This window comes from Theropithecus gelada, chromosome 7a, assembly GCF_003255815.1.
Source record: "Theropithecus gelada isolate Dixy chromosome 7a, Tgel_1.0, whole genome shotgun sequence".
Taxonomy (NCBI): domain Eukaryota; kingdom Metazoa; phylum Chordata; class Mammalia; order Primates; family Cercopithecidae; genus Theropithecus; species Theropithecus gelada.
Genome location: NC_037674.1, coordinates 485,555 through 501,338, shown reverse-complemented (window position 1 = coordinate 501,338; position 15,784 = coordinate 485,555). Strand labels below are relative to the sequence as shown.

Genomic DNA, 15,784 nt, shown 5'->3' with positions numbered 1-15,784 from the left:
GGACATAAAATGACTCAGTATGAGACACATTCTAATTAAATGTTTCCTTTTGAAAGTGAGGATCCAGGAATGCAGCCGGAGGTAAGTGAGTACTTGTAATAAATGGCTCTCACCTTCCGCTGTTGCCTTTCTCATCCTCCTCCTCTTCGTTATCTGAAGCTAAGAAAGGAACTGCAGCCAAATCTTCCTCCTCTGCCCGGATCCGTCCCAGCAAGATGAGACCATGGATTTTACAATCGATTCCTGAGCTCCTGCACTGCTTTATGGCAATTTCAATATACCTGTGATACTAGACACAAAAACAATGATCTACAGACTTTGTAGAATCAAGCATATTAGATCCTCTAACTGGAGAGTGGGGTGTGTGAGACATCAACATGTACACACAGTTAGAGCTCCTTTACTTCAGTTCTGGAAATACCAACTGAGTTATTCAAAGTTAATGCAACCACATCTGAGTAATGTTTGCTTCAAAAGAAGTGATCAACTCATCGAGATGTCTACCTGAGGCATGGGACGCTCACTGATTTTCTTCCTAAAAGTTTTAAATAGGATGACAGCCTTACTGAATGACTGCAAACTCTTCTGTCTTAGAGCTTTCTTGAACCAAGATGCCTTAACTAAGGAAGAGATTAAATGTCAGGTAGTAACAGACCTTTCATCCTTTTTAAAACATAAAACAGATTTGAATATACACAAATTAGAACAAATAGTACAAAGAACTCCATGACTCCATGACCCAGCTTAACAGTTACCAACATGTGACCAATCTTGTTCAGATGTGGATTATCATTTAAAAATTCTAGGCATTATGTTGTTTCAAAATGTCAGTATATATCACTGAATTAAGGAGGTTTGGGTTTTCTGTTTATTGCTTTTTGTTTTTTTTTTTTTTTGAGATGGAATCTGACTTGTTGCCCAGACCGGAGTGCAGTGGTGCAATCTTGGCTCACTGCAACCTCTGCCTCCTGGGTTCAAGCAATTCTCCAACCTCAGCCTCCTGAGTAGCTGGGACCATAGGTGCGTACCACCACACCCGGCTAATTTTTTGTATTTTTAGTAGAGACAGGGTTTCACCATGTTGGCCAGGCTGGTCTTGAACTTCTGACCTCAGGTGATCCACCTGCCTCAGCCTCCCAAAGTGCTGGGATTACAGGCATGAGCCACCGCGCCCGGCCGGAATTAAGGAGTTTTTTGAAAAACATATCCACATTGTTATTATCATAGCACAAACAATAATTCCCATATCATCCAATATGCTACAGTCATCAAACTTTTCTGATTATCTCATGTCATTCTATTGTTGCCTCATTCAAATCAGAACACAAGCAAGACGCAACCTTCCTCCGTTCTGCCTTTGCCATGCATTCAGTGGAGCTGGTCTATTTGTCCTGCAAATGTCCCACAACCCACGTGGCAGACATTCTTCTCCCCTAGTATGCATGCCTGTTGTGGTATTAACAACATTTCTCTATCCCTGTATCTCATGTGAACAAAGAGGGATGTGTCTGGAAGTGCACACTAACAATTACTTTTTATTGCCTAAACGACCTGATCAAACCTCAAGATCTACCATTTCATAGGAAATACAGGTTGACTACCACCACAGGGATGCAAAAGCCAAGCTGAGAATATAAAGAATGCTACGGGAAAAAATTACTCAGTTTCTTTTTTCTTTAGCAAGGAAAAAAACCAAGAGAGGCTAAAGTGTAGTGTAGAATGCAAACATCATCTGAATCAAGATTCACACAAACCAACTGCAAAAGGACATTTACAAGGTAACTAGGAAAATCTCGACACTGACTGGATATTATATGACATTAAAGAGTAATTGTTGGCCAGGCGTGGTGGCTCACGCCTGTAACTCCAGCACTTTGGGAGGCCGAGGCGGGCTGATCACAAGATCAGGAGACCAAGACTATCCTGGCTAACACGGTGAAACCCCATCTCTACTAAAAATATGAAAACAAAATTAGCCAGGCATGGTGGCGGGCACCTATAGTCCCAGCTACTCGGGAGGCTGAGGCTGGAGAATGGTGTGAACCCGGGAGGCAGAGCTTGCAGTGAGCTGAGATCACACCACTGCACTCCAGCCTGGGCGACAGAGCGAGACACCGTCTCAAAAAAAAAAGTAATTATTAGAGGTGTGATAATGGTATCAGGGTTATATTTTGTTAAGCCCTGTTAGAGATGAATATTGAAGCAAGTGCTCCTGAAATAAGATCTTGCTGAGGCAGGGAAGTGAGGTGGGAGGCAGGAAGTGAAACATGACTGGCAAAATGTAGATAAATGTTGAAGCTGGGTCACAGTTTGTGGGGGTTCCAGCATACTTTCTATTTTTGTTTACATGTTAGAAAACTCCTGGCTGGATGTGGTGCCTCATGCTTGTAAATCCTAGCACTTTGGGAGGCCAAGGTGGGCAGATCACCTGAGGTCAGGAGTTTGAGACCAGCCTGGCCAACATGACAAAACTCCATCTCTACTAAAAATACAAAAATTAGCCAGGTAAGGTGGCGGGCACCTGTAATCCCAGCTACTTGGGAGGCTGCGGCAGGAGAATTACTTGAACCTGGGAGGCAGAAGTTGCGGAGAGCTGAGATCTGCCACTGCACTCCAGCCTGGGGGACAGAGTGAGACTTAGTCTCAAAAAAAAGAAAAGAAAATTCCATAACAAACTATTTGTACAGCAAGGGCCATGCTTAACATTCAGTGGCCCCACAGGAATGGTATGTTCTAGTTCTTTGGTCAGTTGGGGACATGCAGGTTAGGTCAGGAGTTTTCCATTTACTCACAATGCTTCCTATTTCTCATGTACATGACATACACTAAGTATCACAGGATAAATTGTTTTGAATTGAAAATTTCTTGAATTAAAGCAAACATATCTTTTATGAATTATCTCAGTTGTTGATTTAATTAATTAGTTACTGGTTTGGTAAAGTAAAAATATACTCTGAACTACGTAACTTAGGCACTCTACAGGCTGTATTCGGTTACACTGTAATAAGTTACCAGTAAAATGCATTAAAATTCAAGATTAATTTTTTCAGAAAAATTCAATATTATCTTTCATTTTTATAATTTGCCAATTTCTTCACTTATTAGCACCACTGGTATTGACTATAATGAATCAGTGTAATACAAAATAGTTCAATGGCATTCCAGAATAAATGGTGACTATAGTGAATGTACTACATATTTCAAAATAGCTAAAAGATTTTAAATGTTCTCACCACAAAAAAGTGATAAATATTTGAGGTGATGGACACATTATTTAGCATGATTTGATCATTCCACAAAGTATACATGTAACAAAACATCACAGTGTTCTGCAAAAATATATACAAATTATTAAAAATTACTATTTGTCAATTAAAACTAAAATAAAACTTTTTAAAGAATGAAGTTAGCTGCATTTAATAATTTAAAAATAAACTCATCTGTTATAAACTTTAAACGAATACAAAAATCAACTACTCGATATTTTTATCTGCTATCATTCTAATTAGTCTACACAAGACAACGGTATAGGTAGTACAAAAATCTGTCTTAATTTGTCTTATTTTACATATATTCAATGTATTAAAATCGTGCTGACGTCGTATGTGGAAAGATTTACTGAAAATTTGAGAGAGAGAGAATCGCTGATCTATAGTACGTGGGTACTGTTTAAAAGAACCTTCACTGATTCTTTCAAACTTTTCCAGAGATAAACTTAGACTCATTTTGAAAGTTGCCTTATTGCCAAAAAATTGCCACTCCGTGACAAGTTCAGCACTTGATGCCAATCGGTGTGACAACAAGAAAGCAGCTTCAGCGTCACACGTGTGGTCAGGAAAACCGCCAGGAACTCAGAGATTTTTAACGAAAACACACGTGTGGTCAGGAAAACCGCCAGAAACTCAGAGATTTTTCATGAAAACCAAAGTGTTCAGATGCAAATAGCAACCTGAAATGCCTGATGACAACTTTTGCTAGGAGCACTTACCAAGCATACCTTTGCTACCAAATAAAGTGAGAATGAAATTTATTTTGTTTCCTTTTCAAGTTGATTTGATAAGCAGCAAATTCAAGTTGTGTAAAATAAGTTGTATCTTTTAAAGTGTCAAAATTTAAAACAGATAAAACTAATTATTTAAAGGGGGGAAAACTGGGCTCAATGCTAGCACAGAAATGGCCAAGTCACCTCCCTTGTCACTTGCAAATCATCCAAATGGAACACTACCACAGCTACTTACCTCTGTGCAGTCATTCAGAAGGGGCACTGTGGTGTCAGAAGGGTTAATATTGATTGTCTTTAGTTCAATAAGGTTATTCAGGGAATTTCCACCTAGGAAAAAATGGGTAAAGAATCAAACAAAGGCGTTTTTATTATAGAAGGTACTTCTTTTTAGGTAAACTAACTGAATTACCTGACACTACCACCAGGGACGGCATGTAGCTACTGTCAGCAGGATCTACGATCATTTTTAACCTATGAACAAGAACATCTGGGAAAATCTCCAAACGAATCCAGTGCTTTAGAAAAACAAAAATCACATTTTCAGTTAGCAAAATTCAGCTATATTTTAGCTACTACAATAGTATCATTGAAGCTTGAATCTACATGAGACTTTTTCAATATAAAATGTGGCATAAGAGAGAATTTTCCCTCACCCTAGCAGCAACAACAATATTCTACCTCATTCTTTGATCATTAGAGAAAAGTCTCACTCTAAGCCCCAGAAACAATGTATCTATACACTCCTGGCCTAGGGTGGTCCTTTTACCCACCAAGTGAGTGGCAGAAAACACTAGAGTCGAGATGGAGAAAGGCCCTGTCCTCAAGTCTGACCTGTGTGCCCACGAGGTGCCCCCATGGGTTGGTGTAATCACAACAGCACTCCGATGTGCAACACAAATTTGCTAGACTATACTAGAAAAACTTCTAACGAGAAGCAAATCTGAATTCATACATTTTATGCGGGAGAGGAGGAAAAAAAGCCTGACCACATCCTCTATCGAGTAGTCAGTTAGATAAAATCTACCACTCATATTGTTTAAAACCTCTGACAATAAACTTGGATGGTATTTAACTCTGTAATTTTGAAATAACTTATAAATTAAAATATAAACTGAGTACTGACAGGTGCTATCAGCAAAACTTTGCCGGCTGCTCAAAGTTCATTTTGAAAATGTACAAGGCAAAACCACCCGTGTGAAAGTGCCCGCTGCTGTGCCCTATCACACGCTACCTTTCCTTGCGACCCTGATGACTGCCAGCAGGGCTCGCTGCCGTCAATGAGACGGGATGCCTGGTTCACGGAGGACGACACGTTCAGGCTCTTCACCATGCGGGACCAGCTGTCCAGCAGCATGCCTGGCTGGCTGCTGTGGCAACGCTTCAGCTGTTTTCCAGAACGGCCACAAAATACCGCAGACTGACCTATTTCATGATGGTCAAAGAGAGAATTAACCCTTGCTGAACTGGGGAGAAAGAAACATCATGATCAGGCGGTCAAGAATATTACATAGTGAGGAGCTTCTTTCTAAAAGAAAAATAGAAAGTTTCAAACTGAAAGGAGCTAATAAATGCCACAAATGGCTTCCCTAGTCAAGACATATTACACCGATTTATGAGATGAAGTCCACATAATGGTATGATTTATTCTACTAAAACCTCCCAGGAAACAACAGCAGATTAATATATTTCCAAACAAACAGGATACAAATAAGCTGTGGGAAAAGTTCAATAACAGCACTCACAAAAACCATTCTTATTAAAAATGCTTTTATAAATACAAGGCAAAAAGTAAATTGTAAAGTGCTTCCACTTTCATTAGTTGGCAAATCTGGAATTCAACTGGCATTCCCCATCGAGGACAACTACTAAAGCCAGACAAAACCCTCAAAAATAAATAAATCCTCTTCAGACTATCAGAATTCATGAGATAATAAAGAATTACAAGGTCAGAACCACCGGAAGACTCGAGGCAAATGGAGGTGTCAAGATGATGCACACCATGGATCAGAGGCTGCTGTTCCCTGATGGCATCCCCAGGTTCCAAGCAAAGTCCGAGGGGGCACGTCGCATTTCAATAGCTTCGTAAAGAGAAGGGAAAGGAATGGGGTCCAGAAAGACCAGAAAGGCTGAGGATGCCACAGAAATGCAACTCACCCTTGGAACCCCAACAGAAAACTCCCCAAAAGTCAGGGTGAACTATGAAGGGTCTTTGGGTTTCCCTTCTTTTTTTCCTCAACAGATTGCAGCTCACGCATAAAATCACCTCAATCAATGAATGCTGATTAAGATGAGCCCAGATAGTCACTAACCTTTACCAAGTATCTCACAGAACAACCTTCTCTCCTCCATTCCTTGGAGAATAATATTAGCCTCAAATTGAGTCAAGAAATAATTTTTTAAATACAATGTGCAGTGCGTAATGACACATGTAGAGGCAAGAAAACGTGACTAAAAATTACCAGAAATGATAGGATAGAAACAGACCCACAAGGGCTCCATATATTGGAGTTAGAAGACACAGACTTTAATATAATAACTATGCTTACTGTGTCCAAAAACATAATATTTCAGCACAGAACCAAAAACTACTGAAAATAAAATAGACTAGAACTGATAAATCCAATAATTAAAATTAAGAACTTAATGAGTAAGTTAAGAACACATTGAACTCAGCTGAAGAGAAAGTAAAAATATCTGGAATGAAGAACTGAGGGGCAAAAGTTTAGAAAACATAACAAGTAGGTAAAAGATTTGCAGGACAGAGGTTAGGCCTAACACAAGTGAAAGAAGAGTCCCCCCGCAAAAAGACAGAAAAGAGAATAGAGCAGAGGCAACATGTGAAGAAATACTGAAAGACAGAATTTTCCGAAACAGACAAAAGATGTCATGCCCCAGAAGCCCCACCAACCTCAAGAAAGATAAACATCTCCATGCACATGTAAAACCTGTGCAAGATGAAAACAAAAAGACCCTGTCAAAAGCAGACGAAGGAAAAATCAAAAGATTGATGCGCTTTAATGAATCACAATTAGACTACCAGCCAACTTCAGGGGAAACAATATTAACCAAATTGCAGTGGAATAGTATTTTTAAAGTGCTGAAAGAAAACACCTAGCAAAAAGACTTTTCAATAATAAAGAAATACATTTTCAGACATACAAAAATACATAATTTGTAACCAACAAAGACACATTTTTAAAAATATTAAGGGGTATTTTCAGGCAGGAGAAAAACAGTATAGATGGAAAATTAAAAAGGAAGAAAAGAGTGGAGAGAAATTACAAAGTATGCAGAAAAATCTAAATGAATATTGACTACATAAAAATCATCACATGCCCTGCATGTATTGTTCGATCCTTTGACTTTTTTAATTTTAATTTTAATTTTTTTTTGAGATGGAGTCTCCCTCTGTCACCCAGGCTGGCGTGCAGTGTTGCGATCTCGGCTCACTGCAAGCTCCGCCTCCCGGGTTAACGCCAGGACCTCATGATCCGCCTGCCTTGGCCTCCCAAAGTGCTGGGATTACAGGAGTGGGTCATGAGGTCGGGAGATCGAGACCATCCTGGCTAACACGGTGAAACCCCGTCTCTACTAAAAATACAAAAAATTAGCCAGGCGTGGTGGCGGGTGCCTGTAGTCCCAGCTACTCGGGAGGCTGAGGCAGGAGAATGGCGTGAACCCGGGAGGTGGAGCTTGCAGTGAGCCGAGATTGCAGCACTGCACACCAGCTTGGGTGACGTGAGCCACTGCGCCCAGCTGATCCTTTGACATTTTATGAACATTTTCTGTGCGCCTAAAAGAATGTCTTCCATAGTTCTGTTAGATGTGTATTTGTATAAAATGTGTAAAATTTTAACTGGATGCGGTGGCTCATGCACATAACCCCAGCACTTTGGGAGGCCAAAGTGGGTGGGCGGATCACATGAGGTCAGGAGTTCAAGACCAGCCAGGCCAACACGGTGAAATCTCACCTCTACTAAAAATATAAAAATTAGCCAGGCATGGTGGCAGGAGCCTGTAGTCCCAGCTACTTGGGAGGCTGAGGCAGGAGAATCGCTTGAACCGGGGAGATGGCAGTTGCAGCGAGCCAGGATCGTGCCACTGCACTCCAGCCTGGGCAACAGAGTGAGACTCCGTCTCAAAAAAAAGAAGAAAAAAATGTTAAATATGTTAAGAACATATAAATCAGAATGAAGATAAATGATGTTAAAGAGAACTAAGGTCTTTGCATTGTTTAGGAGGAGAATATACTAAATAATAATAGATTTAAATGAGTCAAAAATAGATGTTATAATTTGTATCTTGAGTAACTACTAAAACTAAAAATGTATATAACATATACACTCCTTATAGACAGAGTGAGACTCTGTCTCAAAAACATAATAATTAAAAAAAAATACAAAACTTAGCTGAGCTTGGTGGCACAGGCCTGTAATCCCAGCTACTTAGGAGGCTGAGACAGGAGAATCGCTTGAACCCGGGAGGTGGCGGTTACAGTGAGCCAGGATCACGCCACTGCACTCCAGCCTGGGCAACAGAGTGAGACTCTGTCTCACAAAGAAAAAAAGTGATATATGCATACAGTGGAATATTACTCAGCCACTAAAAAGGAGAATGTTCTGACACATGCTACAATATGGATGAAGCTTGAAGACATTAGGCTAAACCCAAAAGGATAAATCTTATATGGTTCCGTCTAGATGAGGTGTCTGGAGTGGTCATATTCACAGAGACCAAAGTCAGATTCAAGGTTACCAGGGGTGGGGTAGGGGGAAGTAGGGCAGTTAAATTGCTTACTGGGTACAGAGTTTTTCATCGGAGTGGTGAAAAGTTTTGGTAATAGACAGCTGTGATGGTTGTGCAACACTGTACTTAAGGTACTTAATACCCCGAATTATAAACTTCGAAAATGCTTAAATGGCTAATTTTAAGTTATATATATTTTGCCACAATGAAAAATATAATAAAAGGTATATAAATTTAAAAACTCACTCTCCATCTAACCAATTCCACATGCCATGCAACTAAACAGTGACTAGTTTCTTGAGATTCTTTTAACGTTTTTAAATGGAAATACAAGCAAATAAGCCTAGTTATTCTATTTCTTCCCCGATACACCGTCTTGATTTTTTTTGAAAAGCCAGCCAGTCATCAGTGGGTACGACTGTCACTTCCGCTTCACTGTACTCACTGTACAGAGTTCACCGAATACACAGGAACCTTAAAATAACAAATTCCAATACCCTGTGGTCCACAGTAAGAACTTCATTAATATTCGGTGGAAGAGAGAATATAAACATTCTGCCATACCTGGTTCATTTATTCTGCCAAATGTGTGCCTGGTATTGTGTTTTTTAGTCTTGAAACACGTTTCACAAAAATCAAAGTCATCACAGTTTCTGCATTTGAATCTGGATCCATTGATAGGAAACATCTGACATCCATCACACCTATTTGTAAAACAGCAACGGAGTTAAGAAAGGTCATTTATTAAACTTAATTCAACAGAAAACCATTCGTCCCAAAGCAAATCTAGCAATCACAAAAGCAACTCACGTAACCCCAGGATGAATACTGGGGACCAACTCCATTTCTGACAGCAACCCAGTCCAGTGAGACTGCTGGGGAAAGTCGACAATGATATCTTTTCCATTGGCACTGAAAGCTAGGACAGAACAGAAATCACCTGATCCATCTTCCTCTTCACCAATAAAAACCTGAACCTGAAACTGCACCTAGCCATGTCACACTACATTGTAGTAATTTGTTTTTTACAGAGAGTGTATCTTTTAGAGATAGGTACTAAAATACTTATGGATGAACTAATACATGATGTCAGCGACTGGTTTCAAAATAATCCCAAGAAGGGAGCATGAATAATTTTGGCCGTGAGGTGACGATTGTCAAAGCCAGGTAATGAGCACATGGAGGTTCATTGTAAACTACATTCTTTACTTTTGTATTAGGTTTAAAACAGGACGTTTTGGTTTTTAATTCCACCAAGTCAACAATTCCATATACCACCTTTAGTATCTCAGGGAATAAAAACCACATTAATAAAGACTTATTTTGTCCTTTGGTAAGAGCAATGTGTCACTCAAAACAAAGAAACCAAATTCTTATTTTTAAAATTTGTCTTGTTTTGATTTGCAAATACTTTAACAATCTCTTAAGCAAAGAACAATGTTTAAAGTAAAATATTAAATAATCCATTTGTTCTTATGTAACATGAGAAGCTCTAAGAACCTCTCACCACTGGGGAACCACCACCAATTGTGGCCATTTTCTAAGCGATTTGATGAAAAGAGAGCTTTCCACAAGGTTCAAACGAACAATCTCTTTTTTTTTTTTTTTTTTTGAGACGGAGTCTCGCTGTGTCACCCAGGCTGGAGTGCAGTGGCGCGATCTCGGCTCACTGCAAGCTCCGCCTCCCGGGTTTACGCCATTCTCCTGCCTCAGCCTCCGAGTAGCTGGGACTACAGGCGCCCGCCACCACGCCCGGCTAGTTTTTTTTTTTTGTATTTTTTTTTTAGTAGAGACGGGGTTTCACCATGTTAGCCAGGATAGTCTCGATCTCCTGACCTCGTGATCCACCCGCCTCGGCCTCCCAAAGTGCTGGGATTACAGGGTTGAGCCACCGCGCCCGGCCCGAACAATCTCTTTATGGCACCAAGAGTTTATAAAACTATACACATACTTATTTCTCATGCAACTGTTAAAACGGACATAGTATACCTTTCAAAGTGTGCCATGGATTTGATTTGGAATCTCAATAGTATCATATTAAATATAATCTGAGAATTGTTTCCAGTTCCTAATTCCCATCATTAGCACATCTCCATGTCTTAAATTCAGTCCTAAATTTTTATATAGCATGAAAAAGAGAGCCAGGCGTGGTGGCTCACACCTGTAATCCCAACACTTTGGGAGACTGAGATGGGCGGATCAATAGGTAAGGAGTCTGAGACCAGCCTGGCCAACACGGTGAAACCCTGTCTCTACTAAAAATACAAAAATCAGCCAGGCATGGTGGTGGGCACCTGTAATCCCAGCTACTCTGGAGCCTGAGACCGGAGAATTGCTTAAACCCGGGGGCGGAGGTTGCAGTGAGCCGAGATGGCCCCACTGCACTCCAGCCTGGTTAGCGGGGGAGAAAGGAAAAGCAGTCCTGACAGTCAGGAGCTGGCCTGTTAATGTCAGCGTTAGGCCATTTCACAGAACAACTGACAGGACAGGTTTACAGAACACCAGCATCAGATAAGGCCACTCTGTGACTGATGGATCAAGGCACAACCAAAACCCCTCCTTAACCGTGTATGATTAAAGTCGATTCTAATCCAAACCACAAACAACCACAAACCACCACACAGTCCCCTATCTGGTGATATGAATGACTGCTTCCTTACCAATCATGACTTTAGCATGGCTCCATTCTTTCTGCCTGCTAGGGAAATTTATTAAGACGCCCTGTCTTACAATTACCCCTGCTTCTTCAACCCCTCCCCCAAATACCCAACATCAACTTCATTAGTCCTCGCTTACTCCCTCTGATGGAGACACCCATTCCCCAAGGTGTGTGTTCTCCTGCACTGCAATGAGTTAATATTAATAAATCTGACTGTTTCACTGTAGGTGAGTTCCTCTGTAGCCTTTGGCAGAAGGCACTGACAAGCAAAAACACTCTCTCTCTTTCTTCACACTTGTTTTCTTTTTTGTGTGCTTACACAAAAAGAAATACTGAGTACACATGCGTTAATGAAAAGTTAACATCAGGAATTTTATTACCCAGATAATATTACCTTTCACAACGCCCACACTCTGGTGAGTCACAGATCCCCACTTGTATTTCGGTGTGGCCACAGAGGCTTTGACCCGCACTTTATCGCCAATCTTGATGTGAGAAGAAGAACTTGGTGGAGGATAGCCTACAGATTTCAGTAACAAATCATTATGATCAGCATTCATTTATGGGACTTCTGTCTCTAACAAAAAGCAAAAGCACTGAACAAAGAATGTGCTCACCTATAAGTTCCACATGAATGTACCTAACCCAGTAAGTACCCCCTTTCTGCTGCCAGTCACACTGCACATTGAGATCATGCAATCCATCTCTGTCCAGCTTGATGACTTTGCCAACATCGCCTTCACATACTTCTTCATACGCTCGGCAGCATCTAACCATCATTCCCACCTAGAATTAAAATGAAATTGGACATCCAGTCCACCTGTACACAGGTGAAATGAGTCATGATAAGTGGTATTACTCTATTATTAATACAGAATTTTGATTGGGCATGGTGGCTCACATCTGTAATCCTAGCACTTTGGGAGGCTGAGGCAGGAGGATCGCTTGAGCTCAGGAGTTTGAGACAAACCTGGGCAACATGGTGAAACGCCATCTCCACCAAAACTACAAAAATTAGCCGGGCGTGGTGGCGCATGCCTGTGGTCCTAGCTACTTGGAAGACTGAGTTGAGAGGATTGCTTGAGCCTGGAAGGTGGAGGTTACAATGAGCCAAGAGCACACCACTGTACTCCAGCCTGAGTGACAAAGTGAGATTCCAGCTCCAAAAAAAGAAGAATTTCATCTAGCACCCAGAGTGCGTTTTAAGTATTCTTTAATGCTAAAGTGAACAGAAATTCTTTAAAAAACTGGCTGGCTTTGTGTCTCAGGCAGGAAATATATAGGAAGAGCCTGGATCAACTTGTGTCATAAAGCAAGAGAGCTTTCAAAGATTACCAGGTTCACTCAAAAGCATCCTCTGATCATCAAAAACGTAACAGTGGAAACATCACTCCCTAAAAGCCAATGGACTGGTCATCATGATAATAAGGAAAACAAAGCTTGCTGGTCATCTTTATACATAGCAGAACACCAATGTATCATTCTGAAAACTGATGAAGTCTCCCTGTATTATCAAGAGTAACCAAGATTAATAACAAAGCTTTTCTTCCCAGAAGAGAATTCCAGCTAACGAACTCAGAAAAGATGAAGTTAGAAAATCACTATGGTGCAGCCCCTAATGATAGGTCTAGGTGATGACACTAATGCCTACTGGAGCTATGAGACGGACAATTAATACAGAATGTCATCAAGGAAGGAGCAGGCTGACAAGACCTCACCCACCCAAACCTGTTTGCCTGTTGAGAAGGGGCAGGAGGGAGTACATGCCTATGAAGCTTCCTGCCTGAGATTCAGCCTGGTCCAACCACCCTCCAACCCTAACTCCTACTGTATTGGAGAAACAGGGAGAGAAGAAGATGTTAGCCAACACCACAAGGAAGCCCCCACCCAATCCAAACTATAAGACATTCGGAAGACATAGTTTCACCCACAAATAAACAGCATGAAAGCAGAGGAAGGGAGAAGGAGGGTTACTATGAAATGAATGTTTGCGTCCCCTGCAAAATTCATGAAGTCCCAACTCCTAATGTGGCTGTATTAGGAGACAGGGCCTCTAAGGAGGTCATTAAGGTAAAATCAGGTCCTAAGAGTGGGGATCTGACCCAACAGGATTAGGGTCTTTATAAGAGGCTCCAGGCCGGGCGCGGTGGCTCACGCCTGTAATTCCAGCACTTTGGGAGGCCAAGGCGGGCAGATAACCTGAGGTCAGGAGTTCGAGACCAGCCTGACCAACATGGAGAAACCTCGTCTCTACTAAAAATATAAAATTAACCAGGCGTGGTGGTACATGTCTGTAATCTCAGCTACCCGGGAGGCTGAGGCAGGAGAATCGCTTGAACCCAGGAGGCAGAGGTTGCAGTGAGCCAAGATCGCGTCACTGTGCTCCAGCCTAGGCAACAAGAGCAATACTTCATTTCAAAAAAAAAAAACAACAACAGACACCAGTCCTCCCCTGTTAGCTCCAGCTCCCCACATCCCCAGCCCCACATCCACAGGAGGACACAGCAAGAAGGCAGCCACCTGACCAGGTGGATCACAAGGTCAGGAGATCAAGACCATCCTGGCTAACATGGTGAAATCCCTTCTCTTCTAAAAATACAAAAAAATTAGCCGGGCGTGCTACTCGGGAGGCTGAGGCAGGAGAAAGGCATGAACCTGGGAGGTGGAGGTTGCAGTAAGTGGAGATCGCACCACTGCACTCTAGCCTGGGCGACAGAGCAAGACTCCATCTCAAAAAAAAAAAAAAAAAAGGTAGCCACCTACAAGCCAGGAAGAGGGCCATCACCAGAAACCAGCCAAGCCGGCACCTTGATCTTGGATTTCCAGCCTCCAGAACCATGAAAAGTAAGTATCCGCTGTTGAAGCCGCCAGGTCTACGGTACTGTGTTACAGCAGACTGAGCTAAGACAAGGAGGAACCACTCTAGGTTGAAATAGACTTCAAAGAACCACCAACCAAATGCAGATAAGGCATACAATCTTGGCTGTATCCAAGTTCAAAAACTAACCATTAAAGCCATTTCTGAGAAAACTGGAAAACTACAAGCAAGCATTAGGTATGAGATGATATTAAGGAAGTATTATTTCTTTTGTTAGGTAATGTTGGTAAACAGAAATGTCATCATGTTAAGATTCTTCATTAGGGATACATACTGACATATATACAGGTGAAATGAGGTGATTTGGGGGATTTTCTCTAAAACATACTAAAACAAGAGAATTAGGACAAGAAATGATTTAAAGTAGATAACGGACTATATAAAACATAATTAGATTTTTAAAGTTTGATGGCAATAAGAATTACATAAGAAAAACAAGGAAAGGTACGTAGGAAGTGTCACAAGCGGGGCTAGCAGAAAACCGCCATCTCTGCGCCATGTCCACCGTGGACAGGTCACTTGTGCTCTCTGGCTTCCCCCGAGCCCATCATCTGCCCCTCTGTCCTCTGACTACTCTGGGGCAGCCACAGCAGCCTCTGTCTGGGTGCCACCCGTCCTGCTGAGCCACCCTTCACACCCTGCAGGCTTTGCACCCATCTCACTTTCTCATTGTAGCCCCCCATCCCTGCAATGTGCCCCCACTCCCACCCCTTTACTGTGGTCTGCTCTTTCTCATTCCAGGGTACACAGCACCTTCTAGCCTGTCATGAGCTCACTGGTGAGGTATGTCTTCTAGCACCAGAAAGCAAGTTCCCTGAGGGCAGGGACCTCTGTCCACTGATGTTTGGCATATAGGACGTACTCAAATATCTGCTGAATGAAAAACGGATCGAGGCTCCAGCTTAAGACGATTACTCACCTGAATATTCTCTCTCACATATACAGCATAATCATCATTACTCAAGAAATCAGCTCGTTTTTTGTAGGTCTGGCTCTCCGTCACAACAGCACCAGTAGACTACAAGAGATAAATACATTCAAAGAAAAAAAAAAAGGACAACTCGATAAACCTACTCAAAAAGAAATAAGTCTGTGAAATCTAAAATATTAAAAAGTAGAGGATGAAATCCTTTATTTTCCCTATAAAGATCTTCATTTAAAAAAGACTAATAGGCCGGGCGCGGTGGCTCAAGCCTGTAATCCCAGCACTTTGGGAGGCCGAGACGTGCGGATCACGAGGTCAGGAGATCGAGACCATCCTGGCAAACACGGTGAAACCCCGTCTCTATTAAAAAAAAAATACAAAAAACTAGCCGGGCGAGGTGGCGAGCACCTGTAGTCCCAGCTACTTGGGAGGCTGAGGCAAGAGAATGGCGTGAACCCGGGAGGCGGAGCTTGCAGTGAGCCGAGATCTGGCCACTGGACTCCAGCCTGGGTGACAGAGCAAGACTCCATCTCAAAAAAAAAAAAAAAAAAAAAAAAAAAAAAAAAAAAAAAA

General features: G+C 41.7%; 1 protein-coding gene across 1 annotated transcript in view; it reads right to left on the bottom strand.

Moving 5' to 3' along the window:
• LOC112627419 (E3 ubiquitin-protein ligase HERC2-like) overlaps positions 1-15,784 on the bottom strand; it is a 213,049-nt gene that overhangs the window by 73,781 nt on the left and 123,484 nt on the right. The window contains exons 28-36 of the mRNA XM_025389651.1: positions 15,206-15,304; positions 12,026-12,194; positions 11,803-11,928; positions 9,560-9,668; positions 9,314-9,453; positions 5,235-5,425; positions 4,413-4,518; positions 4,239-4,330; positions 114-289 (exon numbers count right to left, since the gene is read on the bottom strand). Coding sequence (XP_025245436.1) covers positions 114-289; positions 4,239-4,330; positions 4,413-4,518; positions 5,235-5,425; positions 9,314-9,453; positions 9,560-9,668; positions 11,803-11,928; positions 12,026-12,194; positions 15,206-15,304 — 1,208 coding nt within the window. The remainder of the gene's footprint in view (positions 1-113; positions 290-4,238; positions 4,331-4,412; positions 4,519-5,234; positions 5,426-9,313; positions 9,454-9,559; positions 9,669-11,802; positions 11,929-12,025; positions 12,195-15,205; positions 15,305-15,784) is intronic.